The following is a 15,800-nucleotide window of genomic DNA, read 5'->3' as shown; positions in this document are numbered from 1 at the left end:
TCTTTATACACACTAAGGCTTTCCAAGCCTATCCCTTTCTACCCACTAAGGCTTCCAAAGCTCAACCCTTCATACACTCTAAGGATTCCCAAGCCTACCCTTTGTACATTAAGGTTTTCCAAGCCTAGCCCTGACCTAAGCATCACATGAGACATGAACAGACCATTACACTCACATACATGAGTCCCACTCATCCTTCAAGTAACCCGAACCACTCAAGGATCCACTAAGACATAGTCTACGGTGTTTAACATGCAATCCCGGTCTACCTAAGAACCATCCCAACATTTAAACAAAGCAATTCGGCCACTCATGGACCAACATGTAATCATAGCCACAGTTAGAATATAACCAAGACTCCAGTCACCCATCCTGAATTAACCTTTGCATGAAAATGTCCCACATTATCACATTAACATATACCTAGTCCACTCAAGGAACCAACACACATATAAGCTATCCTGTACCAGTGTGGTATCCGAGCCAACCAATAATATCTTGTACGCCCAGACTCCCAGTCCTTACTCTGAGTTGATATGCACAATAACCATGAACAACCACAACACAACAAATCAACTCGGTTCTCTCATGGAATCCATACACAAACTATTAGTGTACCGACGTGGTACTCAAGCCAACCATATATGGATATCCCGTACATGTGTAGTACCCATGCTAACCGTCAGTATAATATATTAGGCGTGGTATTTGAGACAACCATGGGGATATCCTGTACCAGGCGTGGTATCCGTGCCAACCATGCAATCACAAACAACATGCATAATCAAATCACAATGAACAATCACACTTGAAACCACCAGTAAATAAAACAGGTTCATTGCCTGAGGTTATCAACATGATGTCATTTCATATTAATCCCTTATGTTTTCCCCACATGTATTGCACAAGTATTTCACATGGAATAGTTAACATGAACTCACACAGACATATAGACACATATATATCAATAGCCCAATACTGGATCCCATTATGAACACACATTCGTTTCTGGGCCCATGAGTTAATATTGTTCATGTTCATTCTGTTTCCCTTGATTACAACAAGTCCCAAAAATGGCTATGACCTAGCAATTTCCTAACACTTACTTTTACAATTACCACCAAACCACCTCGACAAGAAAACTCAAGGTTAACAATCAAGAACTATAGAATCACCCTTTAGTCATTATCTTTTCCCGCCTTAACAACAATAAACAACAATCTTTAACCATCTAGATACCGTACCGAAGGCCTAGCCATGATGTCTCTCGTCAATTTACAATATAATATGCAATGGGAACAAGTCTATAACTACTAGGTTAAGCCTAGCCTACCCGGACGCCAAACAATTGCTGAAGAACTCTGGACATGAACTTCTGGCTCCTTTTGTGAAGCTTTCGCATGTTCTCGATCTAAAATAATAATTCAAATACAATAAATCAATGAGCGAAGGACTAAAAATATTTGGATTAATTAATCCCAACCCCATGCCAGTTTCATGATTATTCCACCCAAATTAGGGCTTTCCCACCATTAATTCGAGTCAAAACCTCCCCTAAGATTACTACTATAGATTCTAAGGCTCAAGAATCAAATTACTAAATTAGGAGAGTAATTAACTTACCTTTAACGAAGAGAACGATGGAAATGAGATGAAAAATGCCCTAGGTTGCCTTTGCAGTTCCCCAAAACTAGATAACCAAATAATGATTGGTTTATGGGACTTTTCTGCTCTAAAACCCGACTTACCTTGCTATAGCGGCCCAAACCTGCTCTAGCGGCTCTGCCATAGTGGGACCACTTGCTATAGCAGGAATTAATTTCCCCTCTATAGCGGCATGACATCCGCTATAGCGGATTGTACAAGATAGAAACTCAACATTCTCCCCAAAAGTCCCTATTTCTCAACACACCTTCGAACTTTGTTGTTCCAAACTAACCCATTCACACCAAGTCCGATATTAGGAGTTCTACTTACCCGAATTCAATTCCAAAAAGTCCTACAGACTCCTTAGTGTCTTAGCTATTAGATTACACGATCTACGCTTGGACATATCACCCCATTTTCACTATACCTCACCTTACTCAGATTCCGTTTCAGACTGACCTAGCCTGAAATTTTTCAAGAAACTATCCCAAATATTTTCTTACCCAATTTTTTCTCGCTTGGTTTACCCGTAACGTCGGAGGGGTCCTTACAACACTAGGTATGCGCAAGTTGGCAGGGCACCACCATCATAAAAATAAATTAATTATATATTTATTATTTTAATGTTTCTAAAAATTAGAGATATACAAATCTGAACAATCACTATTTTCTTGAGATGCTCTGCCCAACTCTCTTCACTCCTGCTCCACATCAGATCTTTGTCTGCGCCAGGCTCCCAACTATTAAATTCCCCTGCATTGAACAATCTTACGATGTAATAGTAAGTGATTGAAATCACTCCTTCCATTGTATGCTCTTGTGTGATCACATTGCTTCCTTAAGATGTCTCTAAGCAAATACTTCTTTACATTCGTTTGTTTTGTTGGAGTACATACATGATTTTGAGCTGTAGTTTGTGATCATGTACTTGTATTTTCTGTGGAGATCTTTTTTCAAGGTCTTGCTGAAGGTAAGACTGCATACAATAGACCCTTCCCACTTGTGGGATTTCACTGGTATGTTGTTGTTGTTGTTGTTGCTGTTTTCAGCATTCCTCTTTAACTGTGCTGCATGATTTGATTATAAAAGAGCAGGTAATTTGACAGTAGTCTATCATGCTTTCTGCGCTCTTCTTTGGCTTCACATGTGATTTGTGCTGCATGATTTGATTATAAAAGAGAAGGTAATTTGACATTAGTGTGTCACTCTTTCTGCACTCTTCTTTGGCTTCACAGTGATTTGCATGCTCAAATCATGTTGTTTCTCTGTTAATGATCACTTGACTGATTATGTTTTGCCTACAGTTCATTTATGAAAATGACACAAACTTGATTATGCTAGGAAGTTCACTGTGTTATTTCTTTTCTTTTTCAGATAGCTGAAGTTATTATCACGGAGGCCCAAGACATTGATTTCTCATTTGTTATTCACTTGGTGACAATTTTATCTAGTAGGCCACAGGATGATGCTAAGGGCTTCATGAGACTTGTATGTATTATCTTACTGGATTTTTTTGTTTCGCTTATCCTTGTCGCAAAAGGGGGATGTGAGAATAGATGAAGTTGTTAGGAAGAAAGAGAAACATACTGAAAATTTTATAGACAGTGATTCTGGACTAACTATTTGCTTCAGTAGGTTTGAGTTATACAATATTTTGTACTTTTTGATTGACCTCCTTTCTTTAATTATGTTCCATTTCTTTTGCTGCTGTTCCAGGTATATAAATCAGCTGCAGAGGTTGTTGCTTCCTATTCGAAGTGGATATCTTCTTGTCAAACTAATGCCAGAACTTTACTGTAAGAATTCTCTTTCCATATTCTTTCAAATAAAATAGAAACTGAAGATACAGTGCTGAAACAGGCCATGTCTTATCAGTTTAGGCTTTGTTTTTGTTTCTGATGTATTTTTAAGCTGTAGGCGTTGGTTTCAAACCTTTTTGTATAGCTCTATTGCAGAGATAGACAACTTAACTTGGCCTCAATTGTCAAGTAAACACCCCAACTTTGAGAATACACATCTAGACACCTCAACTTGGTTTAAGTTGGCCTCGTAAACACTCGCGAAATGCCCATGTTATGGGCCAACTTAAACCAAGTTGAGGTGTCTAGATGTACATTATCAAAGTTGGGGTGTTTACTTGCCAGTTGAGGCCAAGTTAAAGTGTGTATCTATCTGTTATGCCTTAAAACCATTTGTCAGGGTAGCTTTAAAACGTCAGCTATTGTTTTTGGTAGCATTTTACAATGAGTTAAGGCGTTTATTTATGTGTTATGCCTTAAAACTAATAATAGTCGGGGTAATTTTGAAACTTCAGCTATAGTTTTTGGTAGGACCCTTTTTTTTTATGAAATAAGGTGTTTTATTGTTTGCTTCAAGAAGATGCATAGTTACAAAAACAGGTAAATGTTGGCTCCAATGCATTGTTACAGAACTCAGCCCAGGAAGCTAACCAAAGTAACAAAAGGTATATGGGTTAAGCTGGATTAAGTGAACTGATGAAATCTAGGAGGGAGACAACATCATTTACAAGGAAAGGAGTGTTCTAACTAAAAAGATATGAAAGGCATTTAGCCTCCAAAGAGTGGCTTGGAGTCTGTAAAACAATATCTCAAAGTTGGGAAAAAGTACACGACCTTAATAAAACTTGTCTTGTGAAATTGAAAATGAAGAGATTGAAGTGTTTAAACAACACATGCTAAGAAAGTGGCATACACGTTAGAATCAAGCCTTTAAATAAGCATAAATCTATCCTCTATAATAGTCATTAAATATTATGTTATAAGCAAGGATCTCTAATATGTCTAAGAAAAAATATTTTTAAGTCAGTATGATTTTTTTTTATTTTAACGACCCTGGGGGGGGGGGGGGTTCAGGGGTTGAGCAACACCCCCAGGCCATAACATAAATAAAAAACAACCAAAATGCAAGGAGAGGGACATAGACCTGACCTCCGATCCTAGGTGGTTCATAAGTCGACTCACCTACTAAGGTCAGTCGACTCATCCCCAGTATTATGAAAGTGTAAACCTAGATACTATGCACCTAAAAGAGAGGACTCCTCTCGATTCAAATTGTCTAGGTAACGTAAATAAGGGAGACTCTCCCCTTACAAAAGTAAGAAAAGAAAATTCACTATGACCTATTCTAACTAGCTATAATCCAAAAGAAGACATAGCTAGAAATAAAGGGTTAAGCAAAAAGGAGTATAGAGAACTCTATACTGAGTCAGCATGATTTGATTTTTCAATTTGTTTTTTTTTCTCGAACACTCCTACTTGAGAGAGAGAGAGAGATGCCCGCTCATGGAAGCGGGAGTTGTGCTGGTAGTGGGAAAAAGTAGTAGTTCCAGATGCTCGAAAGAAAAAAGAATTCATCCGACTTACAGGAGTGCAAGGCTGCCTGCTAGTAGGTTAGCTTTATTTGAGTCTCTACAAAGATCCCAATGCGCTGATACCATGTAATGAAATAAAAGACTTAACAACAGAGATGTATTAAAACTTGATTTTGACATTACTGAACATAAGCTTTTTATGTACTTAATCTCGTATATTAAGATAAAGTAGCTATTCTCTACTTACAATATGGTAAGCAGTTATTATCTACTCGTATAAAGGTATCTAAATATATTTGTACATTTAATTAGAGAATATCCTAGAATGTCATATAAAATATTCTACAATTATGAGGATACTATTTTGTACTTGATGAATTTGGAGACATTATACTATAAAACTACATTATTTTTTGTGATTTTCAACGGAACTTACGGGTCAAATTTTCTAATGGAATAGCCCCTTCTTTCTTTGTTACAACTGCAATATAAAATGATATTGTTGCTCTTATCAACTTTTCAAGGGATATAAAATGAATGGAGTGAGTACTATGTAATTTGTCTTTACTGTGCTCCTACACTGCTAGAAAAAAGCTTCACCGAATGGGTCTGGGACTTTGTTCCCACAGCATTCGTCTAGCCTGGTTCCAATCTTCCTCTTTTGAGAGCTCCTGCTCCACATCCTCATTCCATGGCTCCGATTTGGTTAAAATCGATTCCCTACATCCTGTTTTTCACGACATACTTTTTCTACAGTTGTTTGTATAGTACCATGAATTGCCCTCTTCTCCTCGTACTCTACCTCAGACAATCCTCGTGACCCATTTCTTCTGCAAAGTTTTTCTGTCCATTTGTGATGGTGAAAGCAATTTTTTTTTTACCATTATCAACCATATACCTCTTTTCCCCCCTTGTTTTTGTCCATGAGCATCTCCTGTTGATGTTGTAGTGATGATCTTATATGTTATTTTCAGATTATTTCTTGCAACGTGCATCTCAGAACCCTTATGTTCAGCAGCTTGTGCCAGTGCTTTGCTCAAGTTATGTGAAGATGCCGCTACCCCTATGTATGAACATTCAAGTTTGGAGATCTTACTTTGGATTGGAGAGGTTTGTCCTATAAACTGTATGGTGTCTCAAAATATTTCTACTTGAAGGTCCTTGGTCTTTGTTCAAGTAATTTTGTATTGCAGTATCAGTTTCTGGTAAAAAAACAGTTTTTAGTTAGTAAGACAATGGTTTGAAATGAAGTTCCAATATTATTGACTGGATGTCATGTACTTGTACATGTTCATAGTTTATTGAAATTCAATGAAAATTAAAATTGGAAAGAAAAAAGCATACGATAGTTGATATAGAGAGTGAGATCTTACTTTGGATTGAAGAGGTTTGTCCTATAAACTGTATGTTGTCTCAAAATCTTTCTACTTGAAGGTCCTTGGTCTTTGTTCAAGTAATTTTGTATTGCAGTATCATTTTCTGGTAAAAAACAGTTTTTGTTAGTAAGACAATGGTTTGAAATGAAGTTCCAATATTATTGACTGGATGTCACACACTTGTACATGTTCATAGTTTATTGAAATTCAATGAAAATTAAATTGGAAAGAAAAAAGCATACAATAGTTGATTTAGAGAGTGAGTGGAGTTGAAAATATAGCTATCCATTTCAATATTATGACCTTATCGATCTTTTTCTTTGTCTTGATAGTTGGGGTGATTGAGGGGTATGTTAGTACAAAAAGTTGATAAACATAACGATTCAGTTGCACTGTCTTGTTTACCTTTTAATAATTCGTATAGATATTTCTCATTTCTTGGATCGGTAAATTTGGTTTATCGTTTACTGAAGTGATAATTAAAGTGTAATTGTTGTTGTTTATCTTATTCCTTGTATTTGACATATTTTTCTTAGAGTTTTGATGAAAGGCATTTGCCTCTAGAGGATGAAGAAAAAGTAGTCAGTGCGATTACTTTGATACTTGGTTCCCTTCCTAACAAGGAGCTGAAGAATAATTTGATAGCTAGGTTGGTCTCGCCTTGCTATGAAGCTATTGGCAAACTAGTAAGTTCATCTTCTTACTTTTCTTGTATCTCTGTCCTGTCATGAACTTATAACAGTATATAACTAACTATATTGTGGTTCTATAAAGAGTGTTGTATCTCTCTTTTTCCCCATATTGTTTTGAAGTTCTTTCCATATTTCATATTAAATAATCGTGTTTTAGTTGTGCTACGTAGTCTCCTTCTATGTTTGCTATTCTTCAAAAATAGCAATGGGTGCGTGTCGGATACTTCAAATAGTGTATTTTTATAGTATCCGACTCAGGTGCGGCAACATTATTGGAGAGTCCAAGTAACATAGGTCTCCTTGTCTCAATACCACCTAAAGTTGTCTTATTGCTGTGAGTGCCACGTATAGACTAATTATCAGCTTAATATTTTATTATAAAATGAATTTCATATTTTTATAAAGTACAACAAAAATAACATACCCAGTGTAATCCCACAAGTGGGGTATAGGGGAAGGGGTAGTGTGTACGCCGACCTTACCCCTATCTTGGGAGGTAGAGAGGTTGTTTCCGATAGACCCGTGGCTTAATAAAACAAGAGGAGTGAAGAAACCAAGGAATGATACTAAACACAGGAAGGCAAAGCAATCTTAAAAGGAACAGTAACTACAACAAACTATTACGATAATCAAAGTATAAAGAACAATAAATAGTAATAGAAATCAAAGAAACAAGAAACTACAAGAGTAATAGTGATACTGTGAAATTGCAAAGCAATCTTATGTTTCTAGGTTTTTTTTTGTGGTTTACCCATGAAACCCCAATGTGTATAGATGGATTGCGTTTCTTTCGTAGAGAACCATATTTTGGTATTCGGTTTTGTCCCCATTTTTTATAAATTATTCACCTTAACCAAAACAATTGGGTCATTTTGAAAGCACATGTGCGAGTACTGAAAATTGTTTATTAACTGTCCTCTAAGCCTTTACCTTAACTGAGAACGAATTTCTTTGTTACAGATTGATGAAAATCAAGACCACTCTTTAAGGCATAATCCTGCTTCTTATTCTCAGTTTGCTGATGCCGCAAGAAGAGGTTTACATAGGTTTGAATCTATTGCTACATTATTATTTTTTGCATCTGCATTAGTTCAGATATTTTTTTTATTAAGGTTTGCATGCCGTTTCCTGTGAGAGGAATTGAAATGTAACATTCATAAAGATCATGTTCTATGTTATTCTGCTCTCTAGTTTGCAGTGCAAGGCTATCATTGGCACAACGCATACCAATTTTGAAATGTTCTGCCATCTTTCGACCAACACATGATCTGAGCATTTCCTTGTAATATGCTATTTATAAAAGGAGTGATAAAATTTACCTTCTTTTTCTTCCCAAAAGCGCAAAACCTGGTATGAGACATTTCATGCAAAATTGAGTCTTTACAGAGCATTTACTTGGAAAAGTGAACCAATCCCCTCCACATGGCTGATCCCAAAGAAAGATATTAGAAGTGATATTATGAAATTATTTTTTGTTGAGAACCCTTCTATAAGATAACAACTTAATCCTTCAATTGCTTTCTATTTATTTTTTTAGAATCTTATCTGCAGTATGTGTATGATTGCGTGTATTATTCGCTGCTATACTTTCTACCATTTTGTTCTGTAATTCTGTCTAAAACAAGGTATTGGACGTAGATTCTAATACCACTAGTTCTATGAAGGTTGGGAAGATTCTAAACTTGCTGTAAAGGACTTCTATGAATTACTTGCTGGTCATTGCTTTCCATTCGTATACCTTTCTAAGTAAAGCCTTAGCTGATTGGTCAGGTTGGGAACTGTATTCAGCCATCTGTCAACAGAGTCTTCTGCAGATGTGGATGATCCTCTTGTAGCGCTGCTAGGAGTATTCTGGCAAATGTTAGAAAAACTTTTTCAGTCAGAGCACATTGGAAATGCTATTCTATCTATGGCAGCATGCAGAGCTCTTTCCCAAGCAATTCAGTCATCGGGTACTTATTTTCTGATTTTTTTAAAAAAAATTCTCTAAAACCAGCATTCAGCTTATTTGATGAAGGTGAAATTTTCCCCAAGATCGGCAGGCTTTACCAATTACAACTTTTCCTTTTCCATATTTATACAAGTAAATTTTGTCACCTTCTGGACATGGTTTTAGAAATTGGTACCTAAAATTGTCGCTTACATATGGGACATTGAAAATATGGCATTTGTTCATGCTAAAGGATAATATAACGAAGTAATGGACAAGAAATCAAAACCAAAAGGACAATGCATGGATTTTGTCATTATCCAAATCGAGGCCATGATTGGCGCCTAGATCTTGTCTGAAGCAAGGCCTTCCCAAGTTTTTCTACTAGTTAGACAGAGTCTCCCCTATTCCTGGAGCTGTCCATAATTCCTGTATTAACTAGTAGGCCTAATGCGATAATAAACTTAAAGTATATCTCAGATATAGTACTATAAGCAACTGACTATCCAAATATTGTTATCCAACAGATGCCGCCATATGACATGTCAAAACCAATTGTCAATCAATTCAATAGTAACCCAATCCAATATCTGTAAAATGTAGGAAGAGGAGGGAGTTACAGATTCAGTGAATGGTAACTAATCCAAGGCGACATGCAAGTACGAAATACAAAAGTACATAGTTCCACATGTGAACTAATATATTTACGACTATGGTACTTTCAGTACACATCGTCTATAACATAGCTGTTAGAATGGGAATAGGTGTACACAATCCTACTTAGAATAGGAATAGAAATAGAAATAGTTTATTGTATCCTACTTGGAAAAGGAATGTTTTATAGTGTCTATAAATAGGGTCTTTGTGTAATATTGTTCTTACACAATTCAATAATATTTTTCTCGTATATTTCTCACATGGTATCAGAGCATTGGTGAGAAAATCCAAAGGTAGAAACAAGTCATCGTGTGTCAATTTTCGGTGACTGTTGGGATTGATTTTTGTAATCTTTTGTTCTGTGGGTGTTGTGCGAAAACCAACACCACCACGAGACACAAAAGGCTCAGGCGACCAAACCCTAACCAGAACCATCGAAAAATATCAACCCCCAAGCTCTCAAGCGTTGAAAAGAGGTGACAATTTTTCGGCGAGATCTGGATCACGCGCCTGCGAGTGAGGGTTGTTTCAGTCGATTTTTTTGAGCAATTTTTTAGTTGTGGTCATCCAGCCATTTCGACCAATTTCATGCTGTTTTTGATCAGATTCGATTGCCGGAATTAGGGTTCCGGCGAATTCCAAGCTGTTTTTGTGAGATCTAGATTTTCCGACAACCAAATCTCTATAATCCAGTGCTTCTTGTTGTTTTCAAGACAAATTTCACAGTATGTCTTTTGGATGTGATGTATTTGTTTCCAAAAATATGGGGATTGGAAGTTCAACCCCGATAATCACTTCAGAACCATTAATGGGAAGTTCAAACTATTTAGCTTGGGCTTCTTTGGTTGAGTTGTGGTGCAAGGGTCAAGGTGTTCAAGATCGCTTAACAAATAATGCTTGTGTGGTAGATGAAAAGGGGAAGGCTAGTGAGGAAGATGCAAAAGTCAAAGCACAATGGGTGAAGGTTGATGCTCAATTATGTATCTCCTATGGCGATCTATAGATTCCAGGTTGATGCCCTTGTTTCGCCCATCCCAAACATGTTATTCAGTTTGGAAAAATGCTTGTGATTTATACACTGATGACATAGCTCAATTCTATAATGTGATATCTCGAATGACCAACTTAAAGAAACAAGAATCTGATATGTCTCCTTACTTGGGACAGGTACAAGTTGTCATGGAGGAATTTGAAACGTTGATGCCAGTTACTACGAATGTGGAAAAACTACAAGAGCACAGACAGACGTTGTTTCTAGTTCTTACGCTTGCTGGACTTCCTACTGACTATGATTCAGTGCGTGATTAGATTTTAGCTAGTCCTGTTGTTCCTACAAATGATGAATTATTCTCTCGTCTACTTCATCTTGCTGCGCCTCCCAGTCACAAAGTAGCCTCATCACCCACCATTTACTCCTCTATTCTTGCATCTCAAACCATAGAAAAACGAACATATCAATCTATGGAGAATCGATGAGGAGGAGGGCGTTTTGGGAAACCTTGATCTAAGTGTAGTCATTGTCATAAACTTTGTCACACTCGTGACATATGCTATATTTTGCATGGTCCACCACCCAGTTATGATCCTATTGCTCTAAAGAAGTATAATGAGTTCCGTCAAAATCGTGCAAGTAAGAAGACATCTCCATAAGTAGCATCTGTGGCTTAGCCTAATCAATCATCCAATAATGCTCATATTGATCATACAAAATATGATGAGTTCCTCCAGTATTGAGCAAGTAAGCAAACATCAACACAAATAGCTTTAGTTGCACAATCTGATATTTCTGTTGTGGGTAATTTTTTTTGCTTGTGTTTCACAATCTAGTACTCTTAGATCATGAGTCATGGACTCAGGCACTTCTGATCATATCTCTGGTAATAAATCACTTTTGTCTGATATTGTTTTTATTCACATTCTCTTCCAGCTATTACTTTAGCTAATGGGATCCAATCAAAACCAAAAGGGGTTGGAAAAGCCAAACCCTCATCTTCTGTCACTGTAGACTCTGTTCTTTATATCCCTGGCTCTCCTTTTAATTTGACATCCGTTAGTCATTTGACGCGTACCTTACATTGTGGCATATTCTTTTTTGATGATTTTTTTCTCATGCAGGACTGCAGTACAAGACAGACGATTGGTACAAGACATGTATCACAAGGCCTTTACTATCTTACCTCTTCAAATTCCTTCAAACCATGAACCATTACAGATCCTCCAGACCTAATTCACAAATGTTTGGGACATCCGAGTCTATCCAAGCTGCAAAAGATGATGCCTTGTTTGTCTAGTTTGTCTTGTTTAGACTGTGAGTCATGTCAATTTGGGAAACACACTCGTGCTACATTTTCCCGTAGTACTGAGGGTCATTCAGAGTCTATTTTTTCATTAGTTCATTCCGATATTTGTGGTCCTAGTAAAGTTAATTCACCCTTAGGATTTCGTTATTTTGTTAGTTTCATTGATGATTATTTAAGATGCACTTGGTTTTTCTTAATGAAATATCGTTTTGAGTTATTTTCTATATTCAAAAGTTTATTTTCTTAAATACAAAATCAATTTGGTGTTTCTATTCGTACTTTTCGTAGTGATAATGCCTTAGAATACTTATCCTCCCAATTTCAGGAGTTTATGACCCACCATGGAATTATTCACCAAACATCTTGTCTAGACACCCCTCGACGAAATGGTGTAGCAGAAAGGAAGAACAGGGATCTCATTGAGACCACTCGCACTCTCCTCATTGAATCTCATGTTCCGTTGCATTTTGGGGGAGATGCAGTCCTTGCGTCTTGTTATTTAATTAATAGAATGCCCCCATCCTCTATTTAGAATCAGGTTCCACATTCCATATTGTTTCCTCAGTCACGTCTTTGCTCTATATCCCCCCTTGTGTTTTTGGGAGCACATGCTTTGTTCATAACTTAGCACCAGAACTTAGCCCTAGGGAAAGATAAATTAGCCCCTCGTGCCCTCAAACAGTGTTTTGGACGGCGAAAGGTGACAAGGGTCTGCCGCCACAATGCTCACCGCTCGCCTTTTTGAAATGTGGCGCCAATTAATACCAAAAAATTAAAATATTTAATTGCATATATAAATAATCATAATCACAATAGCAATAACATATTAGCAAATATTTCAATTCAAAAACTGAAAATAGATAGCACATACTAAAAGTTTAGATCTTGAATTAGGAAAAAAAAGAACAAAAGTCAAAACAATGAGAAAAAAAGAGGTAGAAGTAACTCTGAAGTTTGAAGAAAAAGAAAGAAAAAGAAACAGAGGAAGATCTGAAGAAGAAATTAGAAGAGAAGAAGAAATACATATAAGTTGGACTTTGGAGTCTCTAGAAAAGTCTGGTTGGTTTCCAGAGAAGTCTGTCGAGTCCACCGGTTGGAGTCTCAGTCGCAGTCTAAGAGTGCAACTATGCAAATTTGGAAAACTAAAGCCTAAAATTACCTTTTAACTTTTAAAACCCTAAATTGGTCACCCTTTTAAAAGAAAATACTAAAGGCGACGCCTTTCTTGCCTTTGTCGCCAGGGCCTCGCCATTTGAAGATCACCTCGCCACAAAGCTAATAGGCGATGAAGGGTCGCCTTGCCTTGCCTCTCGCCATTAGCGACGAGGTGATCGCCTTTCATAACACTGCCCTCAAATGTGTCTTTCTTGGTTACTCTCGAGCTCAAAAAAGGTATCATTGTTATTCACATGAACTTCATCGATACCTTATGTCCGCCGATGTCACATTCTTTGAATCTCAACCTTACTATACATCTTTTTATCATCCTAACGTATCTGAGATCTTACCTATACCAGGTCTTACCTGTACCGACTTTTGAGGAATCTACGGTCTCTCCTACATCTCCAGTTGCAGTGCCACCACTCCTAACTTATCATCGTCGTCCGCGTCTAGTTGTAGTCCCAAATGATTCATGTCATGCACTGGACCCTGCTCCTACTGCGGACTTGCCTCCTCCTAGCCAACCGATTGCACTTCAAAAAGGTATACGATCCACTCAAAATGCTAACCCACATTATACTTTCTTGAGTTATCATCGTCAATCCTCACCACATTATGCCTTTGTATCATCTTTGTCCTCTGTTTCCATTCCTAAGACTACAAGTGAAGCACTTTCTCATTCTGGATGGAAGCAGGCTATGATTGATGATATATCTGCTTTACATACAAGTGGTACTTGGGAGCTTGTTTCCTTTCCTGCTAGTAAATCAACTGTTGGTTGCCAAAGGGTATACTCAGATATTTGGGCTAGATTGTAGTGACACTTTCACTCTCGTGGCTAAAATAACATATGTCCGTCTTTATCTATGTATGGCTGCCGTTTGTCATTGACTTCTTCATCAGTTGGACATTAAGAATGCTTTTTTGCATGGTGATTTTGAGGAAGAAGTCTATATAGAGCAACCACCTGGTTGGGTGTTTGAGGGGGGGTCTAGAACCCTTGTATGTCGATTGCATAGGTCACTCAATGGTCTTAAACAGTCTCTTCGAGCTTGGTTTGGGAAGTTCAACATAGTAATTCAGTAGTTTGGCATGACTCGTAGTAGTTCAGTAAACTTCTTCTCGCTTTACGCCCTCGGATCACAATCTTGACTCCATGTAAACCGAATGGCTTTGAGACCCGTCCTTGGTCACTTCCTAGCTACTAGCCTTCTTACTCGTTCGACGAGCCTTTATTTTTCTTTTTGGGATCACAGATGTGGCATTGATTCCCCTATTTGTATTTGATCAAGGGAGCTGATCACTTTGTCTTTTATCGGCATTCTGCACCAAATCTGTGTATTTATTTAGTTTTTTACGTTGATGATATCGTTATCACCAACAATGATTAAGATGCTATCACTAATTTGAAGCAAATCTCTTTCAGCACCTTGGTAGACTGAAGTATTTTCTAGGTATTGAGGTTGCTTAGTGTAGATCAGGTATTGTTATTTCTCAACGCAAGTATGCCTTAGACATTCTTGAGGAGACATGAATGATGGAATGTAGATCCATTGACACTCCTATGGGTCTGAATGTTAAACTCCTTTAGGGACAAGGGGAGCCACTCAGTAATCCTGAAAGGTATAGACGGCTAGTTGGAAAGTTGAATTATCTCACAGTGACTAGATTTGATATCTCTTTTCCTGTGAATGTTGTAAGTCAGTTTATGACTTCTCCTTGTGACACTCATTGGTATGCAGTTATTCGTTTATGAGATATATAAAGTCAACTCCTGGTAAATGACTACTCTTTGAGGATCCTGGCCATGAGCATATCATATACAGATGTTATTTGGAAAGGATCACCCTCTGATAGACATTCTACATCCGGATATTGTTTTTTAGTAGGAGGTAATTTGGTGTCGTGGAAGAGAAAGAAATAGAGTGGTTGCTCGATTTAGTGCAGAAGCAGAATATTGAGCAATGGTTGTAGCAACTTGTGATCTAGTTTGGATCAAATAGTTGGTGAAAGAACTAAAATTTGGAGAAACTGGTCATATGAAACTTGTGTGTGATAATCAAGCAGCCCTTCATATCACATCATCAAATTCAGTGTTTCATGAGAGGACTAAGCACATTGAGATTGATTGTCACTTTGTCAGAGAAAAGATACTCTCAGAAGATATTATTACAAAGTTTGTAAAGTCAAGTGATCAACTTTCAGATATCTTCACCAAGTTCCTCACCGGTCCTCTTATTAATTATATTTGCAGCAAGTTAGGTACATATGATTTGTATGCATCAGCTTGAGGGGATGTTAGAATAGGAATAGGTGTACACAATCTTACTTAGAATAGAAATAAGAATAGTTTATAGTATCCTACTTGGAAAAAGATTATTTTATAGTGTCTATAAATAGGGTCTTTGTGTAATATTGTTCTGATACAATTATCCGATGAAGCAGTCGGATGACATCGCTTAAGCTGAGGTGGCTCTGCCCCTGACCATACGAATGGGCATCTAATCTGTCTGTGTATTAGTTCAAGAATGATATAAGGTAATAAAATGTTGTTATTGGAGGGCATGGAGACACCCATATACAAGGACTGTACCAAAAAAGTAGAAAACCTTACAAAAACGTATGGTTCTCTATAAACAACAATTCTATACTGTAAAAACATCATGGGTACACCAAAAGGAAATAAGGGATAAGAAGTTACTCCTC

At 37.2% G+C, this 15,800-nt stretch overlaps 1 protein-coding gene across 4 annotated transcripts in view; it reads left to right on the top strand.

Annotated features, from left to right (window-relative positions):
* Positions 1-15,800, top strand: part of LOC129872012 (transportin MOS14) — a 64,632-nt gene that overhangs the window by 31,580 nt on the left and 17,252 nt on the right. For all 4 annotated transcript variants that reach the window (XM_055946841.1, XM_055946840.1, XM_055946842.1 and 1 more), the window contains 6 exons: positions 3,022-3,135; positions 3,364-3,443; positions 5,953-6,088; positions 6,891-7,040; positions 8,007-8,092; positions 8,817-8,998. In XM_055946841.1, the coding sequence (XP_055802816.1) occupies positions 3,022-3,135; positions 3,364-3,443; positions 5,953-6,088; positions 6,891-7,040; positions 8,007-8,092; positions 8,817-8,998 (748 nt within the window). The remainder of the gene's footprint in view (positions 1-3,021; positions 3,136-3,363; positions 3,444-5,952; positions 6,089-6,890; positions 7,041-8,006; positions 8,093-8,816; positions 8,999-15,800) is intronic.

The sequence above is a fragment of the Solanum dulcamara genome, chromosome 11 (genome assembly GCF_947179165.1).
Source record: "Solanum dulcamara chromosome 11, daSolDulc1.2, whole genome shotgun sequence".
In the NCBI taxonomy this organism is placed as follows: Eukaryota; Viridiplantae; Streptophyta; class Magnoliopsida; order Solanales; family Solanaceae; genus Solanum; species Solanum dulcamara.
Note: the sequence above shows the minus strand (reverse complement) of the source record. Positions and strands in the feature narration are given on the sequence as shown.